This window comes from Nilaparvata lugens, chromosome 11 (genome assembly GCF_014356525.2).
Source record: "Nilaparvata lugens isolate BPH chromosome 11, ASM1435652v1, whole genome shotgun sequence".
In the NCBI taxonomy this organism is placed as follows: domain Eukaryota; kingdom Metazoa; phylum Arthropoda; class Insecta; order Hemiptera; family Delphacidae; genus Nilaparvata; species Nilaparvata lugens.
The window spans coordinates 34078255-34091442 of NC_052514.1; the positions used below are offsets into that span (position 1 = coordinate 34078255).

General features: G+C 33.2%; 1 protein-coding gene across 2 annotated transcripts in view; it reads left to right on the plus strand.

Moving 5' to 3' along the window:
- LOC111056851 (armadillo repeat-containing protein 2) overlaps window positions 1-13188 on the plus strand; it is a 47335-nt gene that overhangs the window by 26756 nt on the left and 7391 nt on the right. For both annotated transcript variants that reach the window (XM_039438279.1, XM_039438280.1), the window contains exons 8-13: window positions 779-975; window positions 1912-2080; window positions 3799-3960; window positions 5644-5769; window positions 9466-9640; window positions 11639-11752. In XM_039438279.1, the coding sequence (XP_039294213.1) occupies window positions 779-975; window positions 1912-2080; window positions 3799-3960; window positions 5644-5769; window positions 9466-9640; window positions 11639-11752 (943 nt within the window). The remainder of the gene's footprint in view (window positions 1-778; window positions 976-1911; window positions 2081-3798; window positions 3961-5643; window positions 5770-9465; window positions 9641-11638; window positions 11753-13188) is intronic.

Sequence of the window (13188 nt, forward strand, 5' to 3'; positions counted from 1 at the left end):
TAACAATAGTATATTTCGCACCTAGGGTCGAAAATTAGACTTTTCCGGCTTGAAATCGTTTTTCAAGTCCGAGGCCGTAGGCCGAGGACTAGAAAAGATTGAGAGCCGGAAAAACATTTTTGCCCGTGGTGCGAACGCTATTTTTCGCCACACAGAAAAATAAACAATATATATATATATATATATATATATATATATATATATATATATATATATATATATAATAATTGTTTACTAAGCACTTCCAAAGGCAGGAGTGGAAGGTCATAGCTCTAGCAAATCTAAGGTACTCTGAATATCAGGAATTGTCCAAGTATTTTTATTTTTCATTCTGATTTGTCTAAATAACCTAAAAGATTATGTTCAATTATGTGGGAGGTTGAGTTTATACTTTTTTATTCTTTCAAATGACAATAAGATGATATTATTATAAATGTTCTATTATTGAATAATGAACACAAATATTGAAAAGTTTTTTGATCAGCTGTTTTTTGATCACCTTTCTTAGTTCCATGTTAGCGGCTGGAAAGAGTAGTAAAGAGAGTAACATGGAACTAAGAAAAGTGATCAAAAAACAGCGGCTGGAAAGAGCACCCTTTCCAGCCTAGGCCGGAAAGAAACCTGTTCTGACGTCAGACGAGAGTCGTCTGCAAACAATGTCTTTCAGATCTACGTAGGGACTGGAAAACATCTGCTTTCTGTGCAGTGTGGCGAAAAGTAGATTTTAAATATGGATAATTTATTAGCTGAGTAATTTATCTGTTCTATTATTCTCTAGCGTCTAGAACTTTCGCCGATAGCCGAGCCGACGAGCCACGCACTGTTCCAACTAACTGGAGCGCTGCGTAACTTGGCCAGCGACTCTACGCAGTACGCAGCTCTACTGCAGACGGGAGCTATTACGCAGCTGTGCAGATCGCTGCAGCTATTCAGTGCCGACCTGGATCTTGTCTGTAACATATCTAGGACACTCAGGTGACAACAAATTTCAAATTATTTTCATCGAGAAAATTTTCATAAAATTGACATTGAATAATATGTAATTCATAAAATTAGTTCATCAGGTACCAACAAATTTCAAATTATTTTCATCAAGAGAATTCTCATGATTTAGATTAAATGATTCCTTTGTGAGGTGAGGTCCACGTAATAATGACAGTGTTTGATCAGCAATGGTATTGCTATTTTTCTCTATCATTCAACAAAGCGGATAGCGCTATCTCTCTCTCGCTTTGCTCTGTTGTCAAATCATCTTCTAACAATGAAGAATTATTAACTAATTAACAGAATATTTTTATCTCAATTATGAAAATTCATTATGAAATTATTGAAATATATAATTCCTCGCTTAATAAAATATAATTGATTATTTTTAACGAGAATGAACCGTTAATATTAACATCAATGAACTGATACAGAGCTGAGCAGATGATTGTCAGCGTTGTTCTACTATCTTTCTCCACTGCCATTATAACGTGGACATCACTATAGCAACAAATTTCGAAATATTTTCATCAAGAGAACTTTAATGATTCAGATTAAATGATCCTCTTGTAGTTCACTATATTTCTACAAAGTCTACAAACATTCCTGAAAATTTAACAACGATACGCGAGTGAGAAAGAGATAGACCTATCTGTTTTGTCCAAAGGTGCGTACCGACTTTGGGCCGGTTTCCGAGCTCGGGATTTAGCTAAGTTCTAGCATGGAGAAACAATACGTAACCTTGTGCTTTCCCTTTTCAAAATTTAGATAAGGTTACACATTGTCCAAAATAGGTTAAGAAACAATAATTTTTATGATCTATCATCATGGCTCCTTGTAATGATTGTATTGATAAATAGATAAATTGATAGAAGAGAATTCTATTATCTTTATTTTGTAATTAATTGAAATGTTTTTGTTTTGCAGTATAATTTCAACAAACGACGGATGCTGTAAGGAGATTGTTGACTGTGAAGACGGTTTCAAGACAATGACGAAAATCCTGAGAAAATTTCCAGGTCGTCAAGATGTAGTTGTGAGGTTGGGCTATGCTATGGGCAATGCAGTTGCCAAAAGTAACTCTGCTAGGATCAAGGTAATTCAATTCATAGAAGTCTCATTCAGACACAACCCCAACAATACTTTTCCTCTTCCTTCTTCTTCTTCTTCTTCTTCTTCTTCTTCTTCTTCTCCTCCTCCTCCTCCTTCTTCTTCTTCTTCTTCTTCTTCTTCTTTTTCTTCTTCTTCTTCGACAAGAATAGCAATACCATTGCTAATCAAACACTGTCATTATAACGTGGACCTCAACATAAGTACATTAGGTGAGGATTTCAGTGAGAGAGAACTCATACAATTATTACAAGCTGAACAATATTAGGGAGTAGTGATGGATTTCATCGTTATGACGATAGCCAATGGGAGTTGAGTGGGAGTGATTTCGACCAATGAGAAGCCGACCAGTGAGAGATTGGCAATTCCATCGTCATGGCGACAGCTCTATTACTACATACTCTTTAAAAATGATGTATTATGAATAAATATCGGTACACCGAGCTTCGCTCGTTATTTATTTATTGACTTTTGATAAACCGAACACAATTCTTTAAAATTATTGGGGAAGTACTAAGAGGCACAGCCAAAAACTGTTTCTTTCCCGAATTTAGATTTATACACTATAAATAGTCCAGAAAGTAGGTTATGATCCAAACACTTGAATTCATGTTCAATTTTCTGTTCAAACATTTGAAAACAAAAAAATTATAATTTAGATTATATACAAACCAAATTGAATAACAAAATAACACTCACTAATCACTTGAAAATTGTCAAATAATGTTAAACTTTTTAAAATTATGATATACTCTAGTTTAGGAGGATTATCATGTCATATCAACAAATCAGATTATGTTGATGAAATTGATTAAATTGTCTAGCTAGATAAAATTTCTCACTGATTGATTATGATTACACAGCTGGAATAATTCTGTCTCTCTCCACACAGGCACACGCATCTCTGTTATCGAGAGACGACGAATTATCATCTGTTTTCCAAGGATGAATATCCTTTTAATGTCGTCAGCGAGTTTTCCAAAGAATGACCTAGTGCAATCGAATCTTATATCATAAACCTACTATGTTCCAAATTTCGTGAAAATCGTTAGAGCTGTTTTCGAGATCCGTAAAACATAAAAAACCAGATATAAAAATAGCCATATATAAAAATAACCAGATATAAGAATACCAGATATAAAAATAACCAGATATATAAATACAGAATTGCTCGCTCAATATAATAGTCTATAAATTATATTATCACATAACAGAAGACACTTAAAGTTTTTAATATAAATTAAAACAGGAGACACGATATAAATAGATTGAAAACACTTAAAAACTTACATTATTTAAAACTTACAACCGAGTCTTCTCGTTTGAGAAAAGAGACACAGTCTCCGAAATTTCCCCCCATTTCTTATGTAAGATTTTAAGTGTTTTCAATCCATTTATATCGTGTCTCCTGTTTTAATTTATATATATATATCTAGTGTGTTATTTATATGAGTTCTTATGTAAATTGATATTGCAAATGAATCTTATCTCATATAGTAAAACGACAGGAAATTTGAATGAATTACATACTATCCAATGGGAAAGTATTAGTACCAATGCTTGATACAGTTGACTACAGCAAAGGATAAAATAGATACATACAATATAGGCCCTACAATGAATAAACATCTAAAACATCTTATTCCTGAAATCTATTACAAAACAAATGATTTGTTTTCATAGAAATTACTTTGTCTTTTTCAGCTGTACCAAGAACCAGAAGCACTCAAAGTAATTTTGGATCTGATGGAATCCTATTTGGAGAAAGATCTGCAAGAATCTATGAGTGAGGATATCAACGGGAATAACACCAATCTGCAGCAACAGATAGGTTCTGATGGATCTGTTGAGGATGTACTGATTAAGGTGAAAGATTCTTTCATTCAAAAATAGAAATCGAGTATTCAAAGCAGTAGCCTTCTTGGGATTTAATAATATTGACAGTTTTGAGGCGTTTTACTCTGTTAACAACCATTTTTTTAATTTTATTTTGAACTGATGAATCATTTGCCTTGATTTGTTCAGTTAGGATGTATATCATCCACTCATGTTATGGATGTATTTCATGCAGTGGGTGATAATAGACAACTTATTGACCGAGCGAAGTGAGGTTCAAGTAAGATTCAAGTCGACCGTTTTGCATTTCTCTTCATGTTTATATGTTTATATTTTTGTTTATATTTATGTTCCGCATTAAGGCTACAGTGGAACGCAGCAATAGATTTTCATGAAATTTGTCAGGTATGTTCCTTTTTGAATTTGGCGTCGACGTATACATAAGGTTTTTTGAAATTTTGCATTTGAAGGATAATACTAAAGGAAAAGGATTCTCCTTTGAACGCCAATATTATCGTAAAAATCAGACTTTAAAATTATTCATCAAAAATCAGCTATCTAGTGGGCTATAGCAACATAGTCGTCGTGATCATGATCATCATCATCATCGTCATCTCTATCGTCTTCATCATCATAATCATCATCATCATTGTCATACCCCTCGTTATCATCTTCAATTGTTGGTTCAAAATATTGACATAATGATCTCGTTCTTTTTTCTCTTAACAATTATTTATACTTATCATCATCATATTCCTCTTTTTCATCTTCTATTTTGTTTAAAAAATATTGTAGTTTCTAGGCTATCTCTCTTTAATTTGGTGAATTTTCTATATTCGATTAGACTTATACTATATTATATTATACTATTGATATATTAGATTTGTAATTTCTTTAATATCAAGAGGGCTATTATGGGAAGTATGTCTTCCTGGTGCCCTCATATTGTAATGTGAATAAATAAATAATAAATAAATAAATAATACTACCCGTTCAAAAACATCGAACATCTTGAAAATATATCTTTCCATCAACGTTAGTAGACAGTTGTCTAGTAACTTCGTTTTTCCATAAGCTGAGACCATGATTCTAGTTTGGAGTTTGGAGTTATTGATAGAAAACATTTTTTTTTACAATTTTCTATTTTAATCTGATGTCTAAAATTGCAACAAATATTATTGAAAAGAAATTGATTTCTAAAATCATGGAGAGTGAAAAATGAAGTCTGTAGGGAATCAGCATTATGGTAGTATTTTGTTAATTTCAACACACCGATTTTTCACCAACTAGACAACAACACAGAATGTTCTCTGATGGGTTGATTGGATTGGCGTATCGACGGCAGCCAGACCTGATAACAGCGCTCACACTCACATTCCGGGACGACACGTCACGGTACGATAGGACAGAAAGCTCTATGTTTATTTAGGATTTTTCTAGACATTTCAAATTGATAAATTATTTATTAATTTTTGAGAAAACATAACAACAATGTGACTTACTGAGCGCGGGGTCTACTGTTCACAGAATTACCAGTATTTTATATGTAACAATACTTCTGATAATTTTCTCTGTTAGTTTCTTAGTTTTAAGAATAAAAATAGAACTTCATTCGAATTGGTTGTTCAGAGTTTAGAATACAAGAATGGTTTTAACAAACTATTGCCTTCTTCTGAAGTAAGGGAACCAATGAAATATTTTTTATTTTTTTAGATGATTCGTATAATCGCCAACATGAGCCTCCACCCGGATGTGGGAGTAGGTCTAGCCTGTGCCTTTGATGCAGATGAGATGGACAGTGAATTCGGCTTCACTGTGAACCATACGCAAAACAAGAAAGTGAGTACTTAGGGAACATTCATAGAGAAAAAATTGAAGAATCTTCTTCTCCCTCTTCTTGTTCTTGTTGTTGTTGTTGTTGTTGTTCTTCTTCTTCTTCTTCTTCTTCTTCTTCTTCATCTTTTCCTTCTTCATACTAGACCTGTCACTCAGTTAGACACCCCTCAAGTAATATTTTTTTCTCGAACAAATTAATAAATATTGATACTATATTCCTCTTCAAGCTACGATAACTCTCTTGAAATCCAAAATATTCCGTAAGTATCGAGTTGATCTGAAATAGAAATTAGTTTTCTGAAAGTTTGCATATCACATAAAATTGCCTACGACATTCCGTTCAAAAGTTATAAACACAAAACTGTATAAGCCACCAAAATTACGTCTTTTAAATGAGATCTCTGCTAGTATTATGAAATTCCAAGCCCCCAGTCAAAGCTTGGCTTTGCTGGCGATGAAACCGCTCGCGCTATCTAGCGTCATAATTTGTAACTATCATTCGCTTCAATTTGATGCATGGTTTTAGTTTACATCAAATTACCGCTTAACTGTTGATTCTAGAAGAAAATACTATAGAATAATATTTATAGAGAATATTTCTACTCTATGTTTTATATTCCTATAATTTTTTCGATTCAGTCGAAGATAAATGCTCAATTTGACAAAACTATTGAGACACATGCATTGAACCAGCAAACCGACACAATTTATTATCCAATTATATTGTGAGAATTAAACTATTCAGTATGTAATTAGGATTTTATCAAAATATAGATTATTTAATGATTATCATGATGAATATCCATCTATCTATACATTTTTGTTCCTTTTTATTCCTTATTAAAGTTCTGAGCAGGAGTCTGCAATTTTGTTAAAAGGACTTGTTTGGGATGGAGTTAGTTATAATTTAATCCGCTAGATGGGGGCGCTGTGTCCTTCTCGATTCTTGTCAGCTTCTGAATGTAGTTTGAAGGCTCGACTGTGCTTAGAGATTTATATCAAACTTGGTTGATGACATTATTACAGTTTTTTGCTCATAACTTTTGAACTGTACATCTTAGCGAAATTTATGCAATTATCATTTTTGTGAAAAATAAAATTTCCTACAAGGTGAAATGACAATATTTCAATTTTCACCAATAATAATGTTTCAAAGGGCTGTAAAGTTTGTTAGGCATGAAGTATGAAACAAACTTAGTTGATGACATTATTACAGTGTTTGCTCATAACTTTTGAACCGTTCATCGTAGCTGAATTTATCTTATTATCATTATTGTAGAGAACAAAATTTTCTACAAAATGTGATAATAATATTTCAGTTTTCTTCAATGATAAATGTTTTATATGGCTGTGAATTTTGGGAAACGTGCTGAATGAAACAAACACAAACTTGTATTTTTGAGTTGTTAAAAATCAGTTTATTATTTTTTTATTCTATTCGAAGTTTTAATTGTTGAAAAAGAGCAAGAATAATAATTATTTGAGGCAATAGTGAGGTTCACGTTATAATGGCAGTATTATTATAGTGTGGCAAAAGAGAAGCTTTATCCTCTCCTTCAACTTTTGTCGTCATCTTCACCTGTCTTCATCCTATCCTTCTCCTTCTGACTTCCTCTTCTTCTCCCTCTCCTTTCTCTTCTTCTTCTTCATCTTCCTCTTCCTCTTCACCCTTTCCTTTTTTCCTTCCTCTCTTTCTGCTTTTTCTTTTTCTCCTTTCTTTTTCTTCTTCTACTGTCCTTTCCTTCTCCTTCTTCTTCTGTCTTCCACCTCACCACCTTCCTCTCCTTCTCGTTCCTCTCCTCCTTCTTTTTCCTCTTCTCCATTACGTTTCCTCTCTTTTGCAGTCTTCTTCATTCTACTTCGTCTTCTTCTTCTTACCCTCCTTCTTTCTCCATCATCCTCGCTTTCTCCTTTTTTTTCTTCTTCTTCTTCTTCTTCTTTTTCTTCTTTTGTCTTCTGCCTCTTCTTCTCCTTCTTCTTCTTCTGTCTTCTGCCTCTTCTTCTCCATCTTCTTCTGTCTTCTGCCTCTCCTTTTCCTTCGTCCTCCTCTCCTTCTCATTCCTCTCACGTCTTCTTCTTCTCCTTTCTCTTCTTCTTCCTCTCCTATTTCTTCTGTCTTCTCCCACTCCTTTTTCTTCTTCCTCTTCTTCTACCTTTTTTTCTTCTTCTTCTTCTCTTCTTCTTCTTCTCCTTCTTCTTCTTCTTCTCCTTCTTCTTCTTCTTCTTCTTCTTCTTCTTCTTCTCCTTCTTCTTCTTCTTCTTCTTCTCTTCTTCTTCTTCTTCTTCTTCTTCTTCTCTTCTTCTTCTTCTTCTCTTCTTCTTCTTCTTCTCCTTCTTCTTCTGTCTTCTGCCTCTTCTTCTCCATCTTCTTCTGTCTTCTGCCTCTTCTTCTCCTTCTTCTTCTGTCTTCTGCCTCTTCTTCTCCTTCTTCTTCTTCTGTCTTCTGCCTCTCCTTTTCCTTCGTCCTCCTCTCCTTCTCATTCCTCTCACGTCTTCTTCTTCTCCTGTCTTCTTCCTCACCCTTTTCTTCTTCTTCTTCTTCTTCTTCTTCTTCTTCTTCTTCTCTTCTTCTTCTTCTTCTCCTTCTTCTTCTTCTGTCTTCTGCCTCTTCTTCTCCTTCTTCTTCTTCTTCTCTTCTTCTTCTTCTTCTTCTCTTCTTCTTCTTCTTCTTCTCCTTCTTCTTCTTCTTCTCTTCTTCTTCTTCTCTTCTTCTTCTTCTTCTTCTTCTTCTTCTTCTTCTTCTTCTTCTTCTTCTCCACCTGTCTTCTTCCCCCTCTTCTCTTTCTTTTTCTTCTTCACCTTGTGTCTTCCCCACTCTTTAAATTATTAATCAATAATTTGATCTTATCTACCTATATAATTATTTTACTTTATTATTTTTCTGTTTTTTTTTCTCTTAAATATTTATATTAATTAAAACTTTTACAATATTTCCATTCATGAATAGATCCTTAGTTTAATCAATTAAATTAACGTTACGGTAGAGAGTTAGTGGGAGGGAAAGGATATTTTTAATATTCTTTCTGAAGAATGGACATTGATATGTCCAAAGCTCCGCCAATTTATGTACATGCATAACAATATAATTATCTATAGTTATTATATCACAAATTGCTTTTTCATATCATATACAGTTCAATAATTATTTTCTAAGTCTATATTATGTAAATTCATCTATAATTTTGCTGTATTGTAAGCTATTGTATATAAGTGTATAAGCCAGTATATATTGTAATCTACATAAATAAAGTAATCAATCAATCAATCTTCCTCTTCTTTTTCTGTCTTCTTCTCCTATCTTCTTTCTCTCCTTTTTCTTCTTCTTCTTATTCTCCAGCTACTCCAGACTAGCATCTTTGTATTCATTCAAACTAAATAACTTATTTGTATCATAATATGTTACAACTTATTATCTTATTTTATAATTTATCTCAAATCTATGTTCTGTTCTGTTTTGACAGGACGCTGAGAGACTGATCAGTATGCTTCTGAAATTACTTCGTCTTCCCCCACTACCTCTTCATCCTCTCCTTCTCCTGTCTTCTCCCTTTCCTTCCCTTCTCCTTTTTCTTCTTCTTCTAATCATTTTTCTTCTCCCTCCTATTCTTCAGCTATTCCGACCAGACTAGTTTCTTTAAATAATAATTTATCCATATTGAATAACTCATCTCGAATTTCTGTTCTGTTTTGTTTTGACAGGACGCAGAGAGACTGATCAGTATGCTCCTGAAAGTGTTGCGTCGCAAATCGGCGACAGAGAGCGAGGAACTTGTCATCTCTGCTCTCTCCACCTTCAACAACCTCTCCTACTATGCGGCTTCGTCCACATCACCCGACAGTCCATTCGCTGTCAGGAATATCGAGTTGGCTGAAGGTACTTAAGCACTACCTCCGTAAACAAAGCCGTAGTGCATTAGTGTGACGTCAGCAAGGGTAGGGCTCCTACACCAATATGAATTTGTTGATTTCAGCTGATCTATATCAGCTAGTGTTTTTATTGAATGAAAAGACTAAGAAATTGTCAAAAACCACAGATTTATTGATACTTAGAAAGTTGTTTTTAAGTATCAATAAATTTGTGGTTTTTGACAATTTCTTGCTCTTTTTCATTCAATATGAATAATTACCACAATATCAACTTCTCAACTACACAAAAAGTGTTTTTATTGGTGTAGCAGCCCTACCTGTGCTGACGTCACACGAATGCACTACGGCTTTGTTTACGGAGGTAGTGACTAGAGCCTTTCGATCATATCACTATTAAATCAATAAAGTAGGGTTTGAGTTCCACAAATCATATTCATGCTGAAAATTATGGTATGATGTAATAAGGTTATGATAGGAATAACCTATTTTAAAATAAAAATAGTTCTTTTTAACAAAAAATGAACGTTTTGTAATCATAAAATCATTATTGTTTTGTGAAGAGAAATGAGAGGTTATTATTATTTAACAGAAATCCTAAATAAATGCTGTAAATCACTCCGAAGACTTCTGCAGACATTGACAACAGGGTTAACAGCTACATTGAAATTCGATGAGAACTACTATCCAAAAATTTAATTTTTCAGTAGCAAAAGTCTTCGGTGTGATTTACAGCATTTATTTAGGATTTTCGTTAAATAATAATTATATATTACTTAGCATTTGAATAAATGCTTTTTCTATTCAATTCCATCTGTGAGAGATAATTCTAGAAAGGGTACTTATTCTTTTTTATTTCTGTTATTAAAATAATCCTTGGTAGTTATCATACATAAACAATAGCATAAGTAGATATCCCATGGTATAGGGCGTTTATGTCACAACTTTCACTGTTATCTCAAGCTGATAGTCCACGTAGTTCTTTCCCGTGGAGCTGGTAGTCTCCAATATTGTGTCATTCATATACTCTCACCCCAACAAAACAGTAAAAATTGACAGTAATCGGTTGAGATAACAGTAAAAGTTGCGACATATACGCCATATACCATGGGATATCTACTCACGCTATTGTTTCTCTATGGCAGTATTCATTATCAGTTTATGATGTCTCTTGATTAGATTTGATTGAATGTCTAAATATAAAATCAATAGAATCACTTTGCTTATATGAGCTACTTCATTCAAATTAATAAAAACAATATATAGAAACTTGTATTACCATTTTTTTAACTAGTCGTTAAAATGTTTTATTAAAAGGGTACTACAAGTTTTTATATTGTTTTTATTAATTTAAAATAAATAGAATCTCATTCTATTATAAATTATTGCTATGAAATGATACTCATTTGAGTGACATCCTCTTCATCGAGATCTCAGCTAATCAATTTCAGCAGTTTCAGTACGTCCAGTTTTCAATACGTCCAGATTTTATCGCTTTCAGAAAGTCTTCGGCTAGGCACACACCAGTTAGTCAAGACAAGACAAGACATGATCAGATCAGACACGTTCAGTCACAATACTTCACATAGTTGCTTATGACGCAACTCACACTGATTAATCATTGCAATTAGACATGTCTTTTATAAGCTACTATGTGAAGTATTGTGACTAAACGTGTCTGATCATATCTTGTCTTGTCTTGACTAACTGGTGTGTGCCTAGCTTTATGATTACAGTATATCATATACGAGAAGACTTCAATAAGTAATGAGACAGATTAATATCCGTCAAAAACGTTCAATTGATCTACTTGAAAATTCCAGGACATTATGATGACCTCTGAATAGTTTTTCAATCAAATATTGTATGTAAAATATTATGTAATTCATGAGGAATACTGGAAATGGATGAACATTTTATAATTACATTACCTCATAAAACATTATATTTATGTATTAATCTGAATATTTATGTACTTTGAAATTTATTTTCAATCTCTTTCTTCCAGCCCTGGGTCATCTGCTGACAACAGACAACGAGGAATGTCTCACCGAGGTCGCCAGAGTCCTTGGGAATCTGACAAGATCCAGGCAAGTCAGAGATTTTCTTCTGGAGACTGGAGGTGAGCAAAGATGGAAAACAGGCAAATTATGTAAGAAAATCCACGAGATTATTGAGAAAAATGTTCAAATTCAGAGGAGATAAAGAGCTGTTTGAAGATTCATTGATACAATCACAAAGATGGAGCCAAAAGTCATTGAAAGAGGCTTGACATTGAAGGAATCTAGAGCTATTATTAGAGAACCAAATGTTAAAAATCTAGAAACTATCTATGATAATCCACGGAATAATTGAGAAAAATGTTCAAATTCAAATGGGATAGAGAGCTGTTTGAAGGTTCATTGATACAAGTACAAAGATGGAACAATATTAATTGGATCAAGTTTGGAATTAAAGGAATCTATAGCTATTATTAGAGAATTAAATGTTAAAAATCTAGAAACTATCTATGAATTTCACGAAATAATTGGGATAAATGTTTAAATTCAAAGAGAATAAAGAGCTGTTTGAAGATTCATTGATACAAGTACAAAGATGGAGCCAATAGTAATTGAAACAGGCTTGGAATTGGAGGAATCTATAGCTATTATTAGAGAATTTAATGTTAAAAATCTACAAACTATCTATGAGAATCCACGAAATAATTGAGAAAAATATTCAAATTCAAAGGAGATAAAGAGCTGTTTCAAGATCCATTGATACAAGTACAAAGATGGAGCCAAAAGTAATTGAATCAAGCTTGGAATTGAAGGAATCTATAGCTATTATTAGAGGATTAAATGTTAAAAATCTAGAAACTATCTATGAAAATCCACGGAATAATTGAGAAAAATGTTTAAATTCAAAGGGGATAGAGAGATGTTTGAAGATTCATTGATACAAGTACAAAGATGAAGCCAATAGTAATTGGATCAAGCTTGGAATTGAAGGAATCTATAGCTATTATTAGAGAATTATCTGTTAGAAATTATCTATGAAAATCCACGAAATATTGAGAAAAATGATCCAATTCAAAGTGGATCTCCATCCACTTCATCTGCTGCTTTAAGATTTAGCTATTTGATAATTCATTGATACAAGTATAAGGATGAAGCCAATAGTGATTGGATTAGGCTTGGAAATTGAAGAAATATACAGCTACGATTGAAGAAAAAGCCATAATCAAATCCGAGGTTTTCCAAAATCGAAACCAAACTTATTGAGTTTCTACATTTATCATGGAAGAACATAATTTCAATCAACCCATCAAACTTGAATAGTATTATATCATAGAGAAACAACAGCGTAAGTAGATATCCCATGGTATAAGGAGTTTATGTCGTAACTTTTACTGTTATCTCAAGCCGATAGTCCACATAGTTCTTTCCCGTGAAACTGTGTTTCACTGGTAGTCTCTCATATTGTGCCGTTCATACACTCTCACCCCAACAAAGCAGTAAAAATCGACAATAATCGGCTTGAGATAACAGTAAAAGTTACGACATAAACTCCCTATAC